At 40.1% G+C, this 26,267-nt stretch overlaps 1 protein-coding gene across 11 annotated transcripts in view; it reads right to left on the bottom strand.

The window, feature by feature from the left end:
• The window catches only part of ptprt (protein tyrosine phosphatase receptor type T), a 541,100-nt gene that overhangs the window by 96,089 nt on the left and 418,744 nt on the right, over positions 1-26,267 (bottom strand). For all 11 annotated transcript variants that reach the window (XM_062050776.1, XM_062050836.1, XM_062050792.1 and 8 more), the window contains 4 exons: positions 21,383-21,418; positions 6,227-6,319; positions 5,856-5,965; positions 2,592-2,679 (listed from right to left, as the gene is read on the bottom strand). In XM_062050776.1, the coding sequence (XP_061906760.1) occupies positions 2,592-2,679; positions 5,856-5,965; positions 6,227-6,319; positions 21,383-21,418 (327 nt within the window). The remainder of the gene's footprint in view (positions 1-2,591; positions 2,680-5,855; positions 5,966-6,226; positions 6,320-21,382; positions 21,419-26,267) is intronic.

Here is a 26,267-nt window from a genome sequence, read left to right as displayed (position 1 = left end):
AAAAAAGTTACGTACATACGCAAAAAAAAAGTTGCGCACATACGGTCAAGCGATCAAATGTTTAGAAGCCAAAGCTGCATACTCACGGTAGCACGTTTGCGTCTTTGTCATCCAAATCAAAGTAATCCTGGTAAGAGTCTGTGTTGTCCCAGTTCTCTACAGGCGTCTGTGTATCGAAGTCAAAAGTCCTCCTGGTTAGAGTCTCTGTTATCCGAGTTCTTCCATCTTGACTGCATCTTTCGGGAATGTAAACAAAGACGCGCCGGCTGTGTACTGTTGTTGCTGACTTCGTTCGAAAAATACGTCCGTTTCGCACCGACAACTTTCTTCTTTGCTTGCTCAGCTTCTTTCTCCATAATGCAATGAACATAATTGAAACAGATTCACGAACACAGATGTCCAGAATACTGTGGAATTATGAAATGAAAACAGAGCTTTTTCGTATTGGCTTCAATATGGAAGGCATACCCGTGTTCCCCGGGCTACGTCACACGCATACGTCATCCTCAGAGGCGTTTCGAACCGGAAGTTTAGCGGCAAATTTAAAATGTCACTTTATAAGTTAACCCGGCCGTATTGGCATGTGTTATAATGTTAAGATTTCATCATTGATAAATAAACTATCAGACTGCGTGGTCGGTAGTAGTGGGTTTCAGTAGGCCTTTAAGATGTTGTCAGCATTGACCAAGAAAAAAATTATCTCATTAGGAAAGTATTGACTGTGTTCCGCACACACAGGACGTAATGCAATAGAAGTCCAATTTCCACACGCATATCGAGAGAAACTATATAAGTGTAGTGTTTTCCCTACTGTTATATTAGGCGCAACTCGCTCCCTCAAGTAGTTGATTTGATTTTAATGGGATTTTATGTAGCAATTCATCATTTGATGAATTATTTTGTTCAATTTCGTAATGCCTTTCAACTGTGGACACTTATGAAATGTAACATAGAGGAGCAATTTGTGCACTTGTTTGCACACCCACACACACGCCAAATCAACAGGTGCCGCTATAGCTCCTAACCATTAAGACATTTTAGCCCAGGGGTGTCAAACGTACGGCCCGAAGAGGTTTTATCCGGCCCGCGGGATGAGTTTGCTAAGTATAAAAATGAGCCGAACTTTTTTGAATGAAAGAAACAGCTGTTCTACATGTGTCCACTAGATGTCGCAATAGCAATTCTCTGTATCTTTGTAGATTATGTTATATATCTAAAAAAAATAAACCACATTATATTAGTGCACCAGTCGAGGAAAATGAGCAAACTGCATAAATAACATCCTGTAATTTGATTTTGATATTATTTTTTTATCTTGATAGATTGAAAATAAACACCAATGAGTTGACTGATGAACATTATCACATCATTTATTCAGAAAGTATAAATAACGACAAATAAAGATAGAATACTATTAATTTGCAACATGTAAGTGTAAAAAAAACAACAACAACATTATGATTTGTACAATTTCCGAATGTGCTTGTTCTATTTTTAAACAAAGAAAACAATCTGAAGTTGTCTTTATCTTTAAGTTATCGTGCCGTGATTTTACCAGTCCGGCCCACTTGGGAGTAGATTTTTCTCCAAGTGGCCCCCGATCTAAAATTAGTTTGACACCCCTGTTTTAACCAATCACCACCTTCCCATAGTAAAAAAGTCCTGTATCCAGACGGTGATCCAGATCAGCCCAAAAATATAATCTCTTTCTCCATATCCAATTTCTGAAATGTCCTGAAAGTTTCCTCAAAATGTGCCCATGACTTTTTGAGCTATTTTTGTGGAATGAAATAGACGGAGAGAACCCTCTTGTCAGCCATCCACTACATGTGCCCCTATGGGTCGATTCAGAGTAGCTAGCATTTACACACACACACACACAAGTCGAATTTTGTAACTCTGCTCAGTGGCCTTGTGGTTAGAGTGTCCGCCCTGAGATCGGTAGGTTGTGAGTTCAAACCCCGGCCGAGTCATACCAAAGACTATAAAAATGGGATCCAATACCTCCCTGCTTGGCACTCAGCATCAAGGGTTGGAATTGGGGGTTAAATCACCAAAATGATTCCCTAGCGCAGCCACCGCTGCTGCCCACTGCTCCCTTCCCCTCCCAGGGGGTGGAACAAGGGGACGGGTCAAATGCATAGGGTAATTTCACCACACCCAGTGTGTGTGTGACTATCAGTGGTACTTTAACTTTACTTAAACGTTCAACTTTAAAACGTAAGGTAATATCATAGAAATGATCCAGATCAGTCCCAAAATGTAATCACTTGTTTCCTATCTAAATTTTGACATTTCCCGAAAGTTTCATGAAAATCTGCCCATACCTTTTTGACAGAAAAACCAAGGGCAATGACTGTACAGTATAACTTTCTGGCAGAGGTAAAAATCAAGACAAAGGTGCATCAACTGGGTCAAATGCAGAGGACAATTTCACCACACCTAGTGTGTAGGTGACAATCATTGGTACTTTAACTTTAACTGGCCGAAAGCAGACTTTGATCACACAACAACAATCACAAGCGAAATAAAAAAGATGCAAACATCACATGACGCTAACTTGAAAGAGAGCGAGTCATTGTAGTACTCACAAGCGATGATGTTGCCATAGCGATTCTTGTTGCGGTTCTCATCCTTCTTGGCACTTTCCCAGGGCGCCGTCTGTCCCTCCGCCAACGCCTGAAGTCAAGGTACGAAAGTGGTGCTTTTTAGGTGTACGTATGGCCCGATGCTCCCAGTGCTGTGTGCAGGCTGGCGACACACACGGGCCAGAAAAGTGACATGAATATTTACCCTGTTCCCGTAAGCGTTGGAGGGAAGAATGCTAACCACATTGAAAAATCACTTAAGTACTAAAACTGAACTCAAAGAATCAAAAATGTATGCAGCTTTTTTTTTTGTAAAATTAATGATGTGAAATAACCCCACATGTTCCTGCGCTATGCTGGGATGGCGCTCTGCTGCACATGCAAATTCACATTAAGAGCGCACTCACAAGATGTCAATTGTACCGTGAGGGACCTGAGCACGTCCCTCTCCTGCCCCCCACTAGTCTGTGTTCATTTACTTGTCATATACTTTAAATTATTTCTTTGACTCTGTGGATTCTTTTCATTCAATTACTTGCGAGAAGAGCAATCACATTAACTAAAAAACACATTTTTCCTACTCACACCCATGTACCTGTATGTTAGATCCAATATGGACTGGACTCTCACGTTATTAACTAGATCCACTCGACGTCCATTGCACCGGTCGCCCGGCTGAGTCATACCAAAGACTATAAAAATGGAACCCATTGCCTCCCTGCTTGGCACTCAGCATCAAGGGTTGGAATTGGGGGTTAAATCACCAAAATGATTCCCGAGCGCAGCCACCGTTGCTGCTCATTGCTCCCCTCACCTCCCAGAGGTGGAACAATGGGATGGGTCAAATGCAGAGGGTAATTTCACCACACCTAGTGTGTGTGTGACTATCAGTGGTACTTTAACTTTAACATACTTGACAACGAAGAGAAAGAAGAACGAAAGGAACTTTTGACCTGCAGGAACTTTTGTGGGGCATCTGTGTGCTGAAGAACGTTGATTAGTGGAACTATCTTGCAGTGTTGTACCTAGATGTACTCTTTAAGTTAGCATGCAGTTTAATGCGGTTTATGAATGCATACAAACTTCATTTCTGTACGCTAAGCTACGAGAAGTGGACAGACTCTTTTAAACTTATTTACAGAGTAGTATAAAATATTCAGCTGCACTTCGAAGTGGTGAGGCGAGCTGCTCACTGGGACTCCGACCATGTAGTTTGAAAAGAAATAAGAAAGGAGGAAGGAGTTGAAAGAAAGTAAACAACACCTAATTTTCACTATTTACTTTGTAGTTATTTGTCTTCACCCAAGTGAATTGAATTCTAATGCTAACAGGCCAATGCTAAATCTGATGTGTTTATGTTGTCGCCGCGAGATAAAAACTGACATTAATTCTTTATATATTGTTATTTACAGCCAAAATGGACCATAAGGAATCGCCTGACTGTCATAAATTAATAATTTACTTAGAGGACAACTTTCTGACTGTTGGACACTGTGGACAAAAACCTTAGTTTTTATGTAAAATCCTGTACACTTTGTTTTTAAATCATATCATTTTGTTCATGACGTTTGGAGGTAGAACACACTCAAATCTACAATAATAGATAAAACCAGTGTAAAAGGTGACTATATGTGGCTGTTGTTTTATGTTTAGAGGACTCTGTTTATGTTGAAAAATAAATACGCACAGTGTTTCCTCAGCTTACGAGCTCAATTGGTTCCATGACTGAGCTCGTAACTCAAAACATCTCAAATCAACGGCGCCCATTGAAATGAATTAAAATCAATTCAATCCGTGCTGAAATAAGCAGGGGCGTCCATGGTAACGTTGCTTGGATGGCAACATATGTTGCTCCAAAACCTGTATGTACCTTTCAGCATTAATGGTGCCTTCACAGATGTGTAAGTTACCCATGCCTTGGGCACTAATACACGCCCATACCATCACAGATGCTGGCTTTTCAACTTTGCGCCTATAACAATCCGGATGGTTCTTTTCCTCTTTGGTCCGGAGGACACGACGTCCACAGTTTCCAAAAACAATTTGAAATGTGGACTCGTCAGACCACAGAACACTTTTCCACTTTGCATCAGTCCATCTTAGATGAGCTCAGGCCCAGCAAAGCCGGCGGCGTTTCTGGGTGTTGTTGATGAATGGTTTTCGCTTTGCATAGTAGAGTTTTAACTTGCACTTACAGATGGAGCGACCAACTGTATTTACTGACAGTGGTTTTCCGAAGAGTTCCTGAGCCCATGTTGTGATATCCTTTATGCATTGATGTTGGTTTTTGATGCAGTACCGCCTGAGGGATCGAAGGTCCGTAATATAATCGCTTACGTGCAGTGATTTCTCCAGATTTTATGAACCTTTTGATGATATTACGGACCGTAATAAAGCAACAAGAGAAGTATCCTACACTTCTCTTTTGTAAAGTAAATCTGAACAGCCGATATGGGCATCTACATCTACTATATGATTTGCCTGAGAAGCTGGACAGGACAAAAAATAAATAAAATAAAAATATTACGGACCGTAGATGGTAAAATCCCTGAATTCCTTGCAATAGCTCTTTGAGAAATGTTGTTCTTAAACTGTTCAACAACTTGCTCACGCATTTGTTCACAAAGTGGTGACCCTCGCTCCTTCCTTGTTTGAGAATGACTGAGCATTTCATGGAGGCTGCTTTTATACCCAATCATGGCACCCATCTGTTCCCAATTAGCCTGTTCACCTGTGGGATGTTTCAAATAAGTGTTTAATGAGTGTTCCTCAACGTTCTCTGTCTTTTTTACCACTTGTGCCAGCTTTTTTGGAACATGTTGCCGGCATCAAATTCCAAATGAGCTAATATTTGCAAAAAACAACAAAGTTTTCCATTTCCAACATTGAGTATCTTGTCTTTGCAGTCTATTCAATTGAATATAGGTTGAAAAAGATTTGCAAATCATTGTATTCTGTTTTTATTTATGATTTACACAATGTGCCAACTTCACTGGTTTTGGGTTTTGCAAATGTACTTCTCGGAAATGTGTTTACCATGGTGAGGCCTGCAACCAATTAGCCGCAATAAACGAGGCATGACTGTTGAGTGAGCATGTTGTGGATTTGACTTCTGGATTATTTTAAATCTTTCTATTTATTTCTATCAGGAATTGTGTCAGTTATCATTCATAACCTGCAAGGAGCAATCGCATTAGGGTCATTCTTTAACTCAGCTCAATAGAGCGCGTTGGGCCCGGCCCACCTCTTCTGTGTGTGTGCGTTCACCTCGTACTCCTCCTTGAAGCCATATCCTTGACCACATTTCATCTGAGTGATGTGTTGCAGGAGGTCTGCAACTCGTATTGCAGGTTGAAACTGACCCGCCTGGAACTGACCTGTGAGACGGATAGAGGACAAATATCAGCAAACGGACAATTGTATATGGACACCAGTCTTGATTAATCAATGAGACGAGAGAGTATTTAGTTGTTGTCTGAATCGTCATCGCTCATCTTTGCCATTTTGGACAATTTCTATGTTTAAAACTTTGTGGGAACACTTTGGGGAGGACACTTTTTTATGCTCTCAGTCCACAAAGTAAGGTCCATAAAGGCCTGCTTGGAGAAAAACAAGAACGGACATGACGGGCAATGTACCACTCTGGTAGGCAAGTTCCACGGACTCCCGGCCGCCGTAGGGGAAGCTCTGCAGCGTCAGCGAGGGCTGGGCGAGCGAGGGCTGGCTGCTGTCTGTCAAGCGGGTTTGGGAACAAAATGGGGGCGGGGTTACCTTGACGACGACGTCAACAACAACAACAACCAGCATTTACTACATCCAGACATAAGTTGATGCAGTGGGGATGAAAGGAAATGAGAAGTAATGGAACAATCTTAATCAGGTGTGTCACATTAGCCATGGGATTGTTAGCAAAAATCATACCCCACTGAAGCGAGTGATCTGGGTCGCCATGGCAACTACAGTGCAACTTTGCTCCTCGTTACAAGCCTAAAGGGGCATCTTTGTGATTTGTTTTTACTTTAAGGGCTTTGCCATTAATTACTGGATAACGAAGTCACAGTGCAAACACACACACTAACTACAAGTACACACACTTGAATAAATGAAAATGTCTACATATACTGTATTTGCAATTTCCTGTCCAGCATATTGCTATTTGGCTTGTGTGTGTGTGTATGTGTGTGTGTGTGTGTGTGTGTGTGTGTGTGTGTGTGTGTGTGTGTGTGTGTGTGTGTGTGTTCTTGTATTGCTACCCTTCTTGAGACCTCAACAATAAAAAGTACCTTCCATATGAGGACCGGTGAACAAGTTAGGACCGAAATCATGGTACCAATACAGAAAACCATTGCATCTAATAGAGAGCCAAATACTATGGAGTTTGTGAACGTTGCTCCCAAGTCAGGATTTGTTTTTGATTTAATGTGCATACAAAAGTAAAGGTGCAAAAGCAGCAATATATGATAAAACAGTCAGCAGCTAAAGAAGGACTTCCTTATCCATCCCCGAAAAAACCCGCCAGGTGAACAGCTGATTTTAGGACTTCCAGTGCTGACGTAAGACAACCCGCGTCCCATATGTGACCATAGGATGAACAAATACACTACGGTACTCAGACTATAGCGGCCATTAACAGTTAACTTCTACAGCTGGGTTGCCCAAAGTGCAGCACAGGGTCCATCTGCGGTCCGTGACTCGTTTGTCATCGGCCTTAAGCACATTACAAAAAACAAAAATTTGAGATCTCATTTGCACCCCTTGGTGGTGAAATCTATCAAAATTAGGGTGGTCCTAAAAAGGAGGGATTTTTTAAATTGACTTTGTGTCGGTTTTAAAAGTGTTCCCCCTCTGGTCAACATATGAAATAACAAGTGTGTGTAAAAAATGTAAGTGCTCCCCCTGTGGCCAAAATATGTAATAACGAGTGTGTGTAAGAAATTGAAATGCGCCCCCTTTGGCCAAAAATAATTTAAAAAATAAAATAAAAATATGTACATAGAGACATACTGTAATAACTTGAAAGGCCTACTGAAACCCACTACTACCGACCACGCAGTCTGATAGTTTATATATCAATGATGAAATCTTAACATTATAACACATGCCAATACGGCCGGGTTAACTTATAAAGTGACATTTTAAATTTGCCGCTAAACTTCCGGTTCGAAACGCCTCTGAGGATGACGTATGCGTGTGACGTAGCCCGGCGAACACGGGTATGCCTTCCACATTGAAGCCGATACGAAAAAGCTCTGTTTTCATTTCATAATTCCACAGTATTCTGGACATCTGTGTTCGTGAATCTGTTTCAATCATGTTCATTGCATTATGGAGAAGGAAGCCGAGCAAGCAAAGAAGAAAGTTGTCGGTGCGAAATGGACGTATTTTTCGAACGTAGTCAGCCACAACAGTACACAGCCGGCGCTTCTTTGTTTACATTCCCGAAAGATGCAGTCAAGATGGAAGAACTCGGATAACAGAGACTCTAACCAGGAGGACTTTTGATTTGGATACACAGACGCCTGTAGAGAACTGGGACAACACAGACTCTTACCAGGATTACTTTGATTTGGATGACAACGACGCAGACGTGCTACTGTGAGTATGCAGCTTTGGCTTTTTTTTGCGTATGTACGTAACTTTTTTAAAATATATAAGCTTTATGAACCCTGGGTTAGGTGAACGGTCTTTTGGGCTGAGTGATTGTGTGTGTTGATCATGTGTTTGAATTGTATTGCCGTGTTCTTAGGAGCTAGCAGAGGAGCTAGGAGCTAGCATAACACGTACCGTACCGTACGTGCGCGTCACGTACGTAACTTTTTAAAAATATATAAGCTTTATGAACCTTGGGTTAGGTGAACGGTCTTTTGGGCTGAGTGATTGTGTGTGTTGATCAGGTGTTTGAATTGTATTGGCGTGTTCTATGGAGCTAGGAGCTAGCAGAGGAGCTAGGAGCTAGCATAACAAACACGCAGGTGTTATTATGCAGGATTAATTTGTGGCATATTAAATATAAGCCTGGTTGTGTTGTGGCTAATAGAGTATATATATGTCTTGTGTTTATTTACTGTTGTAGTCATTCCCAGCTGAATATCAGGTACCGTGAGTATGCAGCCTTGGCTGCTAAACATTCGATAACTTGACCGTATGTGCGCGTCACGTACGTAACTTTTTAAAAATATATAAGCTTTATGAACCTTGGGTTAGGTAAACGGTCTTTTGGGCTGAGTGATTGTGTGTGTTGATCAGGTGTTTGAATTGTATTGGCGTGTTCTATGGAGCTAGGAGCTAGCAGAGGAGCTAGGAGCTAGCATAACAAACACGCAGGTGTTTTTATGCAGGATTAATTTGTGGCATATTAAATATAAGCCTGGTTGTGTTGTGGCTAATAGAGTATATATATGTCTTGTGTTTATTTACTGTTGTAGTCATTCCCAGCTGAATATCAGGTCACCCCCGGCTCTCACAGCATCTTCCCTATCTGAATAGCTTCAACTCCCCACTAGTCCTTCACTTGCACTTTACTCATCCACAAATCTTTCATCCTCGCTCAAATTAATGGGGAAATTGTCGCTTTCTCGGTCCGAATCTCTCTCACTTCATGCGGCCATCATTGTAAACAATAGGGAACTTTGCGTATATGTTCAACTGACTACGTCACGCTACTTCCGGTAGGTGCAAGCCTTTTTTTGATCAGATACCAAAAGTTGCAATCTTTATCGTCGTTGTTCTATACTAAATCCTTTCAGCAAAAATATGGCAATATTGCGAAATGATCAAGTATGACACATAGAATAGATCTGCTATCCCCGTTTAAATAAAAAAAATTCATTTCAGTAGGCCTTGAAGTAAATAATGAAGATTAAAAACCAATTACAAAAACAAACAAAAAACAATTAATTAACTAAAAGCAGTCTTTTTCTCACAATGTGTCGACTTTTTTTTAATAAAATTGGGAACAATTTCTCATATTCTTTCAGTTTCTGTAATATTGCAATATTTTTTCATTAAATTTTTACTTTTTTATGTAAAATTATTACTTTTTAATGCAAAATGGTGACATTTGTCATACAAAATTCTGACTTTTATCATGATATTGCCAATTTTTTTGTTGTTCTTGTAAAATAGTGACATTTTTGGAGTCAAATGATGACTTTTATCATAATTTTGCCAAGTAAAATTGTGATTATTATTATATTGCCAACATTTGAAAGTTCTCTTATAAAGTTGTGACTTTTGTCGAGTAAAATTACGACTATTTTCATAAAATTGCCAAAATGTCAAGCTTTTCTTGTAAAATTGTGACTGTTATTGGGTAAAATACCAACTTTTATGATAATATTGCACACATGCTCAGTTTTTCTTGTAAAATTTTGACTTGCATTGAGTAATATGACGACTTTTATTATAATACTGCCAAAATTCTAAGTTTTGCTTGTGAAATTGTGACCTTTTTCTTGTGAAATTCCAACTCATTTCTTACAACAAGCTTTTTTATATTTGCATTGTATGTGTATATTATTAATGTTGTAAATACAAATCTTTATATATCTAGAAAGGGTGGTCCTGAAAAGGTAGGCATTTTTCGGAGGTCTCAAGAAGGTAAAACAATACATGAATGTGTGTGTGTGTGTGGTGTGTGTGTGTGTGTGTGTGTGTGTGTGTGTGTGTGTGTGTGTGTGTGTGTGTGTGTGTACTCAGGAAGGTCACACGTGCATCAAGTCAGCCATGAAATAGAGTCATAGCAGCAGCTTCACTACACCAACTATGATGAAGACATCGCTGTGTTAATGGGAGGATTTACTGACCCCAGTGACACGTGTGTGTGTGTGTGTGTGTGTGTGAAGGCCACCCACTACATGTCAGAGAGTGTTTACATTAATTCTGCAGTTTATGGAGACTGATTTATAGATATATTGGTGATTCCTGACTACGCCCATACGACCAGCGTGCATATACATCAGTACGCGGGTGTGCTTCTAAAAGGTGTTTGTCATAAAAAAAGACATGTACAAATGTCATCTTTAATAGCTAGAACATTTAAGTATGTGATAAAAAAGCGCAGAAACGGAAGTATAGACAACGTATTATCTCATGTAGGGCCTGCCGTGATTGGCGAGAAGTCACATGGGCGCGATTAGGACGCAGAACGAGCTCAGGTTAGCTTTGTCGCCACTGAGCTTCGCCTGCGGGAATTTTCTTTAGTACAGCTTGAAAAAAGAATCCAAAGACTTTAAGGATGAGTGATCCCTTAGCTTACAACATGGAAACTAACAGCTGAGCTTATGACTGAAACATAGTTAGATGCAAGAGAGGAGGGAGGTGTTCAAAGGAAAAAAATGCAAATGAGATTAGCATTAAAAAAGGGAAATGCCAGCAATGGGTTGTACACTGATATGGCTGAAACATCTTACTATGTATTTTACTGGTGCATTATTTGACTGAAAAATATATCTATTTATCTTACTGATGCATTATTTGACTGAAACAGCTTATTATTTACTTGAGTGGTGCACTATTTGGCTATAACACTTATTTACCTGAGTGGTGCACTATTTGGCTATAACACTTAGTTACCTGAGTGGTGCACTATTTGGCTATAACACTTATTTACCTGAGTGGTGCACTATTTGGCTATAACACTTATTTACCTGAGTGGTGCACTATTTGGCTATAACACTTATTTACCTGAGTGGTGCACTATTTGGCTCTAACCTACTATTTAACTTACTGGTGCACTATTTGGCTATAGCGTACCACTATTTAATTTAGTGGTGACTATTTGGCTGAAACCTCTCATTATTTAATTACCCTTGAAGTGCACTATTTGGCTGACACCTCTGACTATTTACTTAAGTAGTGCACTATTTGGCTGACACCTATCACTCTTTACCCTAGTGGTGCACTGTTTTAAAACTATTTTTCTTTAATGGTGCACTATTTGGCTGAAACCTCTCACTATTTACCTTAGTGGTGCACTACTGAACAGTTTATATAATAAAGGTTTAAATGTGTTAAATTCAGACTGGAATATTGTGTTATACAGCTCATTATACCCAGGGTCGTTCTTCACACTCTCATGCTATCAAATGTATCTGCGGCTAAAAGACAAAGAATAAAACATTGATCGTAAGAGAGCGCAGACAAAGACTGAAAGAAAGAAAAAAAAATCTGTGGGTAGAGAGGGCAATGAATATGATATAGAACGTAGAATATGTCATACAAGCTGTGTAAGCAGAGAGTCAAGATGCAGCTCCATCTAGTTGGAGCACATAAAGGTTGAAAATGACTCCCTCAACCCAGCACTCACCTTCAATTACCTAGCACTGACACATTATGGCCACACAAAATGACTACTATTAGCTATAATCACCCTGCATTTAGCTATTGCTACGCTGAGCGAGGCTACGGGAGAATAATCGCCCGTGCGGGAATAAAACACTAAAAAGTACATTCAGCTTGAGCATGTTCCACACTAGTAATGTGTACATGGACAAAATGCATTTATTCTGATCATCATTCGGATTACAATGTTCCTGTGTACATGGACCTCGAAAAAAATGATCTGACTAGGATGTGCATTTTCATGCATCACACCTTAGATCGGAGTACTTTACTTTGACATGCGTAGAACCTGACATGAATGGAAAGGTCTGTTATTGTTTGTACTATGGCGCCATCTTTCGGACGAGTTCGCTCACTGCAGGTGCTGTAGAATACGCAGTGACTTCCACTGTAAACAAACATGGCTTTGTGCATTTCTTCTTGTCCGACGTTGTCAGGGTATTTATTTATAATTTTTTCCTTTTGTTCACTACTTTTGTTTTACCTCTCTTTTTGAAATGGAGCTGTTCTGTGCCTTTTATATTGTTATATGTGCGGGTTGTGGCGCATGTTCATGTTACGACATTCTGTGTACGTGTCTGAGGCTAGTGTAGCGGTTCTGCGTTGTGTTTGTGATCTTCAATCTACACTATTTGAGGCAGTCAGAGAGTGAGGTTTACCAACGTACATCTGGCGCAGCCACTCCGGCTGGCCCCTGTCACACTAGCAGTTAGCACTTGGAGTAGCTGTAAGGTCGTGAATAAAACAGCTTGTTAAGACGACAACTGGATCCCTCTTTTTATTGTTACATCGACACATGACACTACAGACCATACTTTGATATTTGCTAGTCTCGTTTCAGAGCAACAAACTCAACAATATATACAGTCGTGGTCAAAAGTTTACATTCACTTGTGAAGGACATAATGTCATGGCTGTCTTGAGTTTCCAATAATTTGTACAACTCTTATTATTTTGTGATAGAGTGATTGGAGCACATATTTGTTTGTCACAAAAAAACATTCATAAAGTTTGGTTCTTTTATGAATTTATTATGGGTCTACTGAAAATGTGACCAAATCTGCTGGGTCAAAAGTATACATACAGCAATGTTAATACTTGCGTACATGTCCCTTGGCAAGTTTCACTGCAATAAGGCGCTTTTGGTAGCCATCCACAAGCTTCTGGTTGAATTTTTGACAACTCCTCTTGACAAAATTGGTGCAGTTCAGCTAAATTGGTTGGTTTTCTCACATGAACTTGTTTCTTCAGCATTGTCCACACGTTTAAGTCAGTACTTTGGGAAGGCCATTCTAATACCTTAGTTCTAGCCTGATTGTGCCATTCCATTACCACTTTTGACGTGTGTTTGGGGTCATTGTCCTGTTGGAACACCCAACTGCGCCCAAGACCCAACCTCCGGGCTGATGATTTTAGGTTGTCCTGAAGAATTTGGAGGTAATCCTCCTTTTTCATTGTCCCATTTACTCTCTGTAAAGCACCAGTTTCATTGGCAGCAAAACAGGCCCAAAGCATAATACTACCACCACCATGCTTGACGTTAAGAATGGTGTTCCTGGGATTAAAGGCCTCACCTTTTCTCCTCCAAACATATTGTTGGGTATTGTGGCCAAACAGCAATTTTTTTGTTTAATCTGACATCACATGGACAAAGATAAGACCCTTTGGAGGAAAGTTCTGTGGTCAGATGAAACCAAATATTACCATTGCTGTATGTATACCTTTGACCCAGCAAATGTGGTCACATTTTCAGTAGACCCATAATAAATTCATAAAAGAACCAAACTTCATGAATGTTTTTTGTGACAAACAAGTATGTGATCCAATCACTCTATCACAAAAAATAGGTGTTGTAGAAATTATTGGAAACTTAAGACAGCCATGACATTATGTTCTTTACAAGTGTATGTCAACTTTTGACCACGACTGTAAAACTACTTCTGTACATGTTAATGGGGGGAGACAGCAGCAAGACAATCGCTTAATTTCGAAACTATTAAATTAAGTCCCCGCTCCACCACCGAAGTATAGCTGACATCAAAGACATGCGCAGTAAGAATGATTTAAACCCAAATTTTGAAATAATTGTTTTCTACAATCCGAATGACTATTGGCATTACCTACTTGTCTTGATCGGAATGACATTTTGATCGGAACGTGTGAGATCGGGTCAGAATATTCCGAATGGCGTGTCTACATTAAGCATTTTTATTCCGGTTAGGCTTTTAATCCGATTAAATGTGTCCATGCACACATAGCTACTGATGAAGTTTCCTGTTATTGGAGTTGCTGTCAAAGCACTCTGGCCTCTACTCGCTTCACTTTGCTTTTATTATACTTCTCCGTGACTTTGCGCGGCCTCGCCAAAAAGAAGGCTGCGACGCACCGTCCTTGCTGTGACACAAAAGGCTGACGAAGACGAGCAAGAAGACGGCTGCGCGGCCTTGCAGCATGCATCAGCGTCTGACAAATCGATTGTGAGAGCGAGACGTGTTTGCACATAAGAGGCGCGACGCCGCGGCCGCCTTCTCCTGATCCCCAGGATTTGCATGGCGTCAGCGTTAACTCCCCGCGTGCGCGCTCCTAACTTGCCCACGTGTCCTTGTGCCTTGGGGCACTGTCCGAGTGTGGCTTGGTGTTTGCATGATTGTGTGTCAAATGAAGCTGAGGCAACACCTGAGCTGCACACAAAGCCACCCAGCTGCTACAACACACACATACGAACACACACACACACATGCACATGCACACACACACACACACACACACGCACGTACACACACACACACACACATGCACATGCACACACACACACACACACACACGCACGTACACACACACACACACACACACACTCCTTTGGCCGAGCTCGCTCCTTTTGACTTTGATCCCTCAATCTGCACGTCCCGCTCTCTTAATAACTTGCTTCTCGCTGCAGCTCCTTTTCCATTTCGGCTTTTGACAAACAACTCAGCCGCCGCAAGTCACAAACTTCCCGAAACATGCCAGAACGTTGAAGTTTTGCTTTAAGGCTGCTGAAAATTTGAGAAGGCAGCTGATGAAAGACGAAACAGACTGTCCTCATCATCATCATCATCACCATCACCATCATGATGGTTACTTGATTGGGATTTAACAGAGGGACTTACCATTCAAATTTGTTTGCAGGATACTTCATGGTCAAGGGAGCTGTTCTAAGTGGTTGGAGGGTGAGCATCTTTATATAAGGTTGGACTGTATAGTTATAAGGGCCGACCCCTGGCATAAACACTCTATGCAGTTGTTTTGGGTCACAACCACTGGAGGGTTACATTTTTTTCCAATTGCTTACACACCAGTGGCGTGCAGTCACTAGAGGCAGGGGAGGCACGGCCTCACCTGCCATCATGGAAAGAAAAAAAAAAGTAAAAAGAAAAAAATAATAATTAAATTGTTATATTGGGATATATATATTATATTATATATATATATATATATATATATATATATATATATATATATATATATATATATATATATATATATATATATATATATATATATATATATATATATATATTGTATTGGGATGTCAGACTTAGCCTTGTCTTGGTTTAACTCTTATCTTACTGACATGATGCAGTGTGTCTCCCATAACAATGTGACCTCGGACTATGTTAAGGTAACGTGCGGAGTTCCCCAGGGTTCTGTTCTTGGCCCTGCACTCTTTAGTGTTTATATGATGCCGCTAGGTCACATCATACGCAAATACGGTGTTAGCTTTCACTGTTATGCTGATGACACCCAACTCTACATGCCCCTAAAGCTGACCAACACACCAGATTGTAGTCAGCTGGAGGCGTGTCTTAATGAAATTAAACAATGGATGTCCGCTAACTTTTTGCAACTCAACGCTAAGAAAACGGAAATGCTGATTATCGGTCCTGCTCAACACCGACATCTATTTAATAATACCACCTTAACATTTGACAACCAAACAATTACACAAGGCGACTCGGTAAAGAATCTGGGTATTATCTTCGACCCAACTCTCTCGTTTGAGTCACACATTAAGAGTGTTACTAAAACAGCCTTCTTTCATCTCCGTAATATCGCTAAAATTCGTTCCATTTTGTCCACAAGCGACGCTGAGATCATTATCCATGTGTTCGTTACATCTCATCTCGATTACTGTAACGTATTATTTTCAGGCCTCCCTATGTCTAGCATTAAAAGATTACAGTTGGTACAAAATGCGGCTGCTAGACTTTTGACAAAAACAAGAAAGTTTGATCATATTACGCCTATACTGGCTCACTTGCACTGGCTTCCTGTGCACTTAAGATGCGACTTTAAGGTTTTACTACTTACGTATAAAATACTACACGGTCAAGCTCCTGCCTATCTTGCCGATTGTATTGTACCATATGTCCCGACAAGAAATCTGCGTTCAAAGAACTCCGGCTTATTAGTGATTCCCAGAGCCCAAAAAAAGTCTGCAGGCTATAGAGCGTTTTCTATTCGGGCTCCAATACTATGGAATGCCCTCCCGGTAAAAGTTAGAGATGCTACCTCAGTAGAAGCATTTAAGTCCCATCTTAAAACTCATTTGTATACTCCAGCCTTTAAATAGACTCCCTTTTTAGACCAGTTGATCTGCCGTTTCTTTTCTTTTCTTTTCTCTTCTGCTCCCCTCTCCCTTATGGAGGGGGAGTTGCACAGGTCCGGTGGCCACGGATGAAGTGCTGGTTGTCCAGAGTCGGGACCCGGGGTGGACCGCTAGCCTGTGCATCGGTTGGGGACATCTCTACGCTGCTGACCCGTCTCCGCTCGGGATGGTTCCTGCTGGCCCCACTATGGACTGGACTTTCGCTGATGTGTTGGATCCGCTGTGGACTGGACTTTCACAATATTATGTCAGACCCACTCGACATCCATTGCTTTCGGTCTCCCGTAGAGGGGGGGGGGGGGGGGGGGGTTACCCACATATGCGGTCCTCTCCAAGGTTTCTCATAGTCATTCACATTGACGTCCCACTGGGGTGAGTTTTCCTTGCCCGTATGTGGGCTCTGTACCGAGGATGTCGTTGTGGCTTGTACAGCCCTTTGAGACACTTGTGATTTAGGGCTATATAAATAAACATTGATTGATTGATTGATATGTATCCAGTGATTATACTAAAGTTATTTTCCATTTAACTTCGCCAGTTTTAGATTATTTTCATTTTTATTTTCACATTTGCCGTTCAAATACTGAGAAGAGACGGTGCGGTGATCAGCAGCCAGTTGAGGCACGTCACTGCGTTGTGCCTCAACATGGATTGTGCGCAATGTCTCGGCTAACTGCTGGCCTGCTGTGCAGTGAGACCGTATTGCTATATGAATTATATTATACATTTCCATAGTTTAGTTAGCTGAGGTATATAATGTACAGTGTATTTTGTCAACAACTGTATGTGTGCAACATATTTCTTGTGCTGAGCGATCATAAATCTGCTGCGAAGACGCACTGTGAGAGGCTCGTCTCATAACCCCGCCTCCTGGTGCCAAGCACCTCCGCCGCAGAATGCACCGCCCGACGGGAGCGCCGCAGCCACACCAACCAAAGCCCACACCCAAACCCTCCACGTGCAAGACCGAATCCACCCCAAAAAAGTCACTTAACAAGAAGCCAATAAGTGCAAAAACAACAATGCTCGCGCTGGAGAAGCCGCGAACGATTGCAGGGACACAACATTAGGTACACCTGCAGACTGAAGCACGGATTTCATATTTCATTCATTCACAACTCTTCCAACACGAACACCACTGTTCCCGCACTTATAAGTAAAGGTAAGACCATAATAACGTTCTTTTTATTAAATGTGCTTTTTTGTGTGCTACAGTTTGTAAGTGTAAAGTTAAAAGTTAAGTTAAAGTACCACTGATAGTCACACACACACACTAGGTGTGGTGAAATTTGTCCTCTGCATTTGACCCATCCCCTTGTTCACCCCCTGGGAGGTGAGGGGAGCAGTGGGCAGCAGCGGTGCCGCGCCCGGGAATAATTTTTGGTGATTTAACCCCCAATTCCAACCCTTGATGCTGAGTGCCAAGCAGGGAAGAATGCTGGTATGAGCTTTTAAACATAACCCGTTAACTGCTGCCAATCACATGGTGAATAAGATACTATTTAGGGTTCATATGTTTGTAAATCTGACTGTGATGATGCAGTGCCTCACCAGACATTAACCTCACCGCACGCCACTGTTACACACTAAATTGTAAATGTTCACATGGTTAACCAAGTCTACACAAAGTAAACAAAACCACTGTGCAGATTTGCCTAATATTAGACATACACTCTGCTTCACAGTTTTTGCGAAATATTACACACAATGCTTTACACACACCTTCACATCTTGCACATGTGATGTGGATGCGATATACTATGGCCTGATCCAGCTAGACGGGCAGGTAATGATTAGAATCAGTAAGTTTTGAGTATGTTCTTTCATAGAGTTGCTGTTGCCTAAGTCTGCACATGTAGCCTATACTCTGTGCTGTCATTTTTATTTATCTCCAGATTTTTTTTCTTTATTTTTCTCAGAATTTAATTTGTACTGCGTGTCATTGTTGACTACTGTGATATGTTACTTTACCTGACTGTGGTAAAAATAAATATTATCAGTTTCCAGCATCATTGTTGAGCAGTTCTTGAAAAGATTACAGGATTTTTTTATTTATTTTTTTCCATTTGCTTACACAATTTTACGAAGTGTGCGTCTTTTTTCAAAAGGAATACAGACTTTTCCAAACACCACATTCAATTTTCTTAATTCCTAGATCATTTGCAAAATGACACACTTTGGTCAAAACATATGCCCATTCATCAAAATAAAGCAAGCATTTGTAAAAATGCAGTTTTATTTGCATCCACTCACACAGACTTCAAATGACAAGACACTATTGGAGTGAATTACCCAGAACAGTGATAAATACTAAACACATTTGTAAAAAAACAACTATTTTACTATAAGAAATCACATGTTTGGGGCATTTTGCCCAACCTTTTTAGCATATGTGATGAATGATTACTGTAACTTGACAAAATATATTGGCAAATCCATAGCAATCGTCATTGTTTACTTTGAAGTGGGCCTATACGTAAGGTAAAGTAAACATATCCTGTAATCTTTTTTACCACAGTCAGGTAGAGTAACATATCACAGTAGTCAACAATGACATGCAGTACAAATTAAAATCTGAGGGGAGCAGTGAGCAGCAGCGGCCGCTCGGGAATCATCTTTGGTGATTTGTAATACACAACCCCAAAAGGGATAAGCGGTAGAAAATGGATGGATGGATGGAACTATAATTATTTGATATTTTTTTATATTGACAAATGTGCTGTTTTAGTCGGCAATCTTGTTTAATGAAGGACACTTATTACGTATGTCTAGCTTGTGTGCTATTGTATGCTTAGCTGTTGTGTAGCAGCTAGGTCCTAGTAGCCTATAGCCTACCATGTTTATCTTTTGTAAATGACTTGACTAAAATAGAAGAAAATACCAAACGTGTGTGCATATTGGAGGACATTTAGATGCTAACTGGCTGTCCAGCTTTGCACAAGTAAACAGGCTGCAGAACTTATAACAGAGAGTTTAGCTGCAAGCTGATGTCATCTGATACTTGCTTTTACATCCTTGCTGATATCGTATCGGGAAACCTAAAAAAAATGTTTATTTTTATTTTTTTATTTTTAACTCTGGCAAAAGAAATTGGCCAACAAATGTGTCAACTGCACAGGGCGCTGGTTCTTAGACCAGGGGGTCAAACTTACGGCCCGTGGGCCGTATCAGGCCCGCAAACAGGTTTAATTCGCCTTCTAGATTCAGTATAAAAATGAGCTGCAAATTTTTTAACGAAAGAAAATGCTGTTCTAAATGTGTCTGCTGAATATCACAATAGCTATTCAAGTGTAACCTACGTCACACATGACACAGTTTAAAGATGACATGTCAGCTGACTTTAAGCGGCCTATAGAATGGCTGCCGCTACTCCAATCAGCGCAGGTGCAAGCAATCAGCTGCTTCTGTTGTAGCTGGCAGCAGATGGCGACAGACTGATGCAGTATCGACACACAATACCTTATTTCATTGTATATTATCCACTCAACGGATAAAATAACGAAACGGTAAAATGCAAAGACTTAAGTCAACATGACCATCATCGTTTTACTTAGAGTTCCGTGCAGCACTCCCAATTGGTTGACTGTGCGATGCACACCCTGAACTCCACTGTAAAAAAATGTGTGTTTCTACATTTGTTGTTTATTCTGTTTTATTTTATGCTTAAGTCTACCATGTTCATCTTGATTAGGTTTGTAGTTATGTTACTTTGATTCCAGCTATGGTGTCATTTTGATAATAGTTTTGTTTATATTGTAATTGTAATATTTGAATGATGATAAATCAATGTGTTGTGGCAGTTACGGATGTCACCAATGCGGTGGTTTGGGGAAACACTCGATTGCTTTTCCAAACACGTCTTTAAATATACTTTTGTAAATATACTGAGACAAAGTCTTAGTCCATTGTGTTCTTCATGGTGTTTTTTTTAATAAACTGCACCAATTTTTTCCTCACAATTAGTTGTTCTACTTATGGCCAAAGTGAAACAGAGAAAACAATCTGAAGTTGTCTTTATTTTTAGGTTATTATGCTATGATTTTACCAGCCCAGCCCACGTGGGAATAGATGTTCCTCCATGCGGCCCCTGAGCTAAAATGAGTCTGACGGTTGGAATTATTAAACTTTTAATACATTATTTTGTCCAGACTAAAATGTAATTGAGTCTTCCTTAAACCATTATATTGCAAACTTCTACAAACAAAGAACATCTGATCACCAACATCAAAACAGCCTCTTTAAATGTTCCACCAAAGGCAAGAAGAAAACACCTTGAAAGGTTAGATTGGATTCTGTATTACATTCTGAGAAGGAGGAGTATTGTGGAAAGAGCATTCTAGAAACATCATGCTGGGAGGATGCAGTCGATACAAATAAGTGTGCCGCTCAGCATGATGCACAAAACAGCATCTGGTCCTGCAGCTGGATGCAGGGAGGAGGGAAGATTGTGGTCTGGTGGGAATTAATGAACATGGTGTGGACAAAGTATTGGGACACCGCTGAGCTTTAATAGCTTCCACTTTCTACAAGATGTTAAAAAAAGAGCTGTGTCCATATACTTTTGTCCAGTCACATTATATTCTGATGGTTCTGGACGCAGGTGGTGATGACAGACGTAAAGATGAGGAAACAAGCAGTTGATGAATGGATGAAGCGGGGAGGAGAAGGTGTGACAGGATGTGACAGCAGCGCCAGTAAAATGTAGATGAGGAAATGAGCGATGGCGCTAATTAGCATAGAGCTCATTAGCGGAGGACACACAGTCAATGTTAATGTCTTCAAGTACATTTTTCTTTTTGCTTACCCAGGGATGTGGTGGCAGGGACGGGCTCTTTGGACACTGCATGGTGAAAAACACAACACAATCAATAAGACAGAGGACTGCCTACTGAGGCCACGGTGAGACTGAGCTGACAGTGTAGCAGTACGTCGTAATCGCAGTTAAGTACGTACCTTGGTACATTTTGGGTACGGTGATGGAACAAAATACAAGACGTAAAACCTGAGCTTTTTAAATATTTTGTGAAAAATGTGCTCTATTTGATAGAACATCCATGGAGGACAAGAACACAATACTATCTACTATGCCTAAAAGGTATAGTAGATCGTAAAAAACATCTAAACCAGGGGTCCCCAAACTTTTTGACTCCGGGGCCGCATTGGGGTAAAACAATTTGGCGGGGGGCCGCGCTATATATCAATCAATCAATCAATCAATGTTTATTTATATAGCCCTAAATCACAAGTGTCTCAAAGGGCTGTACAAGCCACAACGACATCCTCGGTACAGAGCCCACATACGGGCAAGGAAAACTCACCCCAGTGGGACGTCAATGTGAATGACTATGAGAAACTTTGGAGAGGACCGCATATGTGCTGAAGAACGCTGATTATTGGAACTATGTTGCAGTGTTATTACCCAGCTGTAGTCTTTAAACTAGTATGTAGTTGAATGCGGTTCATGAAATTGTACAATCTTAATTTCAATACGCAAAGCTGCGAGATGTAGACTAAGTCTTTGGAAATTATTTACAGAGGAATATAAAGTATTCAGCCGGACTTCGAAGCGGTGAGGCGAGCGCCTCACTCCCATATGTCCCATATGTGACCATAGGATGAACAAATACACTACAATGCTAAGAGTATAGTGGCCATTAACAGTTAGCTTCTATAGCTGGGTTGCCCAAAGTGCGGCAAAGGGCCTTAAGCACATTACAAAAAACAAAAAATAGAGATCTCGTTTGCACCCCTGGTGGTGAAATCTATCAAAATGAGGGTGATCCCAAAAAGGAGGGATTTTTCAAATTGACTGTGTGTCGGTTTAAAAGTGTTCCCCCTCTGGTCAACATATGAAATAACAAGTGTGTGTAAGAAATTGAAATGTGCCCCCTTTTTATATAGATACATACTGTAATAACTTGAATAATGAAGATTAAAAAACAATTACAAACAAAAAATAAAAATTAACTAAAAGTTTACCTTTTTTATATTTGCATGGTTTGTATATATTATTAATGTTGTAAATACAAATCTTTATATATCTAGAAAGGATGGTCCTAAAAAGGTAGGCATTTTCCACCCCACTCAGACTCCAACCACGTATTTTGAAAAGAAACATGAAATTAGGTACGAGTAGAACGAAGGTAAAGCTCATCAAATATTCACTATTTACTTTGTTACATGCTTTAAAAGTAGGCAGTGACACGGCATTTGTGTAGTTATTCTTCTAAACCCGAGTGAACCGAATGCTAATGCTAACGGGCTAACGCTAAATCTGATGCCTTCATGTATGTTGTTGCCCTGAGATAAACACTGACATTTATTCATTATGTATTGTTATTTACAGCTAAAATGGACCAAAAGTATTCGTCGACCGTTTATAAATCATTATTTACTCAGGGACTTTCTGATTGTTGGACAAAGCCTGATTTTGTATTTAAAATCTGGTAAACTTTGTATTTTATTTACTTATACTCTAGTAAAAAAAACAAAAATACATGACATGATATTGTCTGTTTATTTACATGGTATTAGTGTAGAAATATATTGTACCACTCATCCATATGTCATCAGCCTGGTTTGTATAAACTACCCTAAACTGTACGATGCAATGGTAACACAAACCACACACTTCTACAAGAACTAAAAGTTCCTGAACATTTGGTGGAAAAAGACCTAATGTTGCAATAGCTTGGTTAATAAGCAGGTGGTGACATGTAAATAGGGGAGGATGTGTGTTCTTGTCTCCATTGGGATTGTGGATGATGGACAAAGTTCCAAAAAAGTGTGAGTTTGCTTTTAAGGCTTCATATCATTATCGTTCATCTACATTTACCACACTTCTTTGTTGTCCACATAAATCCATCCATCCGTTTTCTACCGCTTATTCCCTTCGGGGTCGCGGGGGGCTTTTGGTTAAAAAAATGTTGCATCAGTTTTGTTCAGAGATCATCTTCAGGCCGCTTTCTGAGTGTCTCTTAACACCAGCCGCTTAGTGGACCGTTTTTTCTACAGGCAAAATACCCCCTCCAGCTGGCTGCATGTTTGTAGTTTTAGCGGTATGCTTCCGTAACGACAACTATACTCTACTTTTTCTAACAAATGGCAACAGCGGAAGATTTTACCATCAAAATACATGTACGAGCCACAGTCTGTTCTGCAGCCACAGTAAAGCAAAGAAGAAGAAACTTCAGAACGGAGGAGATAAAAGTGTATCTGTCTTAAATCATCTCAAATGTTAGTTTATTAGCTTTTTTGTGTTCATAAATCTATAAGTATACAGACTGTGTGTTACTATAATATATGTCTCCCTAATTGAAACGACAATGTAAATCCATTATACGTAGCTGTTTATCTAATGTAATGCAGTCCGTGTTAAGCTAATGCTATATAGCTAACATATTTGCCAATCGAGTTATCAATTGATAATTATATAATGCAATGCAGACGAAAAAAAATTGTTTTTTAATGTAATACAAAATGTTAACAAACAATGTATGCTAAAACCCAGAGGTGGGCTATCAGGGCCAGCAAGGTCTTCTCTGCTGACCTAACATAATCAGAAATCATGATCATAATTTAATTTACTTTCCTTAAATATCTAAAAGTATTCATATTCAATCATGTCATATTACGCTCGTTCCAGTGCTGTTTGCTTTTAGTTTTAGTTTGTATCCATTCAGAATTCCGCTAGCTTATGTTGCCATGCTGTACCAAATCTGCCAGAGGCCTTCAGAATCAACGATGCGGGCGTCTTTGCTCTGTAAGTGAACGGACACATACAGTTGATAGACAGTTGTGATAGCCAATCAGATCACGAGTTGTTGTCAGTAAGGCCTTCTAGATGGCCTCATGTTGAACGTGACGTTTACGCGTCCAGGGATTGGATACTCATCGGGACCGTTAGCGGATGAATTTGAGAACACATAGAGTTGAGAGACAGTTGAAATAGCCAATCAGATCACAAGTTGTTGACAGTAGCCTATCTAGGTAGCCTGATGTTAACGAGACTGTGATTGGATACTCACTTGTCAGGAGAACAAATCGTTGATTAGGTGGCAGATATATATTTGCAAGGCCATTTTCAAGAAGGATATTTAAAGAGAAACTACATCTTGTCGGCCAACCCCGGAAGCTAGCTCAGCTGTTCTGGCGATGAAATGGGAAATGCTCACCATTTCCACTCAAATAAGCCGACGACCATGGGTACCACTGGCGTATATGACGTCAAATAGGTCCCATAGATTGTGAGTTCAAATATTTATTTTTAAATTTTGTTATATGTTTTTTGCAATTTGAATTTTTACAGTACCACATAAGATATGTTTTAATTGCTGATGTGTTTTTGCGCCAGAAAATAACCCATTTTGTACACTGTTGATGTGATGCAATGCACAGTAGGGTGTAAATGTGTTTCTGTATAGTATTTCTCCAGCAATGGTCATGTGGTGACATCCATTATGGTATTTTGAGAGGTAATCATTGAAGTCGGACATCACTGAAGGCCTAGGTGGGAAACGCACGGCATGCCACTGCTAAAACCCAACTCTGAAGTATATGTGCTAATATAAATGTTCAGGTGAATTCTACATGCTGAAGTACAATTACATATTGTCATATATCTAGTGTTATTGGATTTAACGCTTCATTGTATCCATTGTATTGTTGAAAGTGTCTGCAATTAAATGCAGTTTTGGGTAAATCCTTTTGTATATTTCCCATCGGACCAAAGCAGGTTTTTCAGCCAAGATCTGTTCTTCATGTCCGTGCGTCCAAGTAACTACATTGCCAAAAAACACAAAAGTTGAGCAGGCAATTCTTACTTCCTCAGATGAGGTTTGTGTAATACCTCTGCTGGTTAACACAAACAAAAATAGAGCATTTCCCGTCATTGGTTCGCACCATAGATGCATTTTCGTTCTGACTACAATTGTTGTATTGAAAATAAGAATGGCGGACTCACACGGAGGTCTCCTGGAAAACTTCTACCATTTATGGTAATATCCACTGACGTGACAGGCAGGTAAACATAACAAGTCAAAGTCTCATTTGGGACAAGACCAAATTGTTTTATAAATATGTCCTCAACGCCTCCATGACTTGCATTTTCCGCACTTTTGAGAATCCCAAACACACAAAAACAGGTGCCAACATGCAAGAAAAGTGGGTTTTTGCATAATATGACCCCTTTGAATAAAACAAAGATGTCTTTCTGAAGATCACGAGGACCTTGTCTCTTACATGGTGGACACGTTAATTACCAAATCCAAATGGTTAAAGGGCGAACAAGTGATCCAGGTGGGATATCTTATTTAGAAAAACATGAGTGTGTGTGCGTTTGTGTGTCCTTGTATCTCTAACCTTCTTGAGACATCAACAAGGAAAAGTACCTCCCATATGAGGACCGGTGAACAAGTTAGGACCTAAATCATGGTCCCAATACGGAAAACCATTGCATCTAATAGAGAATGTCTCATTTGCACCATTGGTGGTGAAATATATCAAAATTAGTGTGGTCCCAAAAAATGAGGGATTTTTCAAATTGACTGTGTGTCGGTTTTTATAGTGCTTCCCCTCCAGTCAACATATGAAATAACAAGTGTGTGTAAAAATTTGAAGTGCTCCCCCTCTGGCCAACATATGAAATAACAAGTATCTGTAAGAAATTGAAAATAAATAATAAATAAACA

The sequence above is a fragment of the Entelurus aequoreus genome, linkage group LG01 (genome assembly GCF_033978785.1).
Source record: "Entelurus aequoreus isolate RoL-2023_Sb linkage group LG01, RoL_Eaeq_v1.1, whole genome shotgun sequence".
In the NCBI taxonomy this organism is placed as follows: domain Eukaryota; kingdom Metazoa; phylum Chordata; class Actinopteri; order Syngnathiformes; family Syngnathidae; genus Entelurus; species Entelurus aequoreus.
The sequence above is the reverse complement of the archived record's forward strand: the minus strand, read 5'-3'. Positions and strand labels throughout refer to the sequence as shown.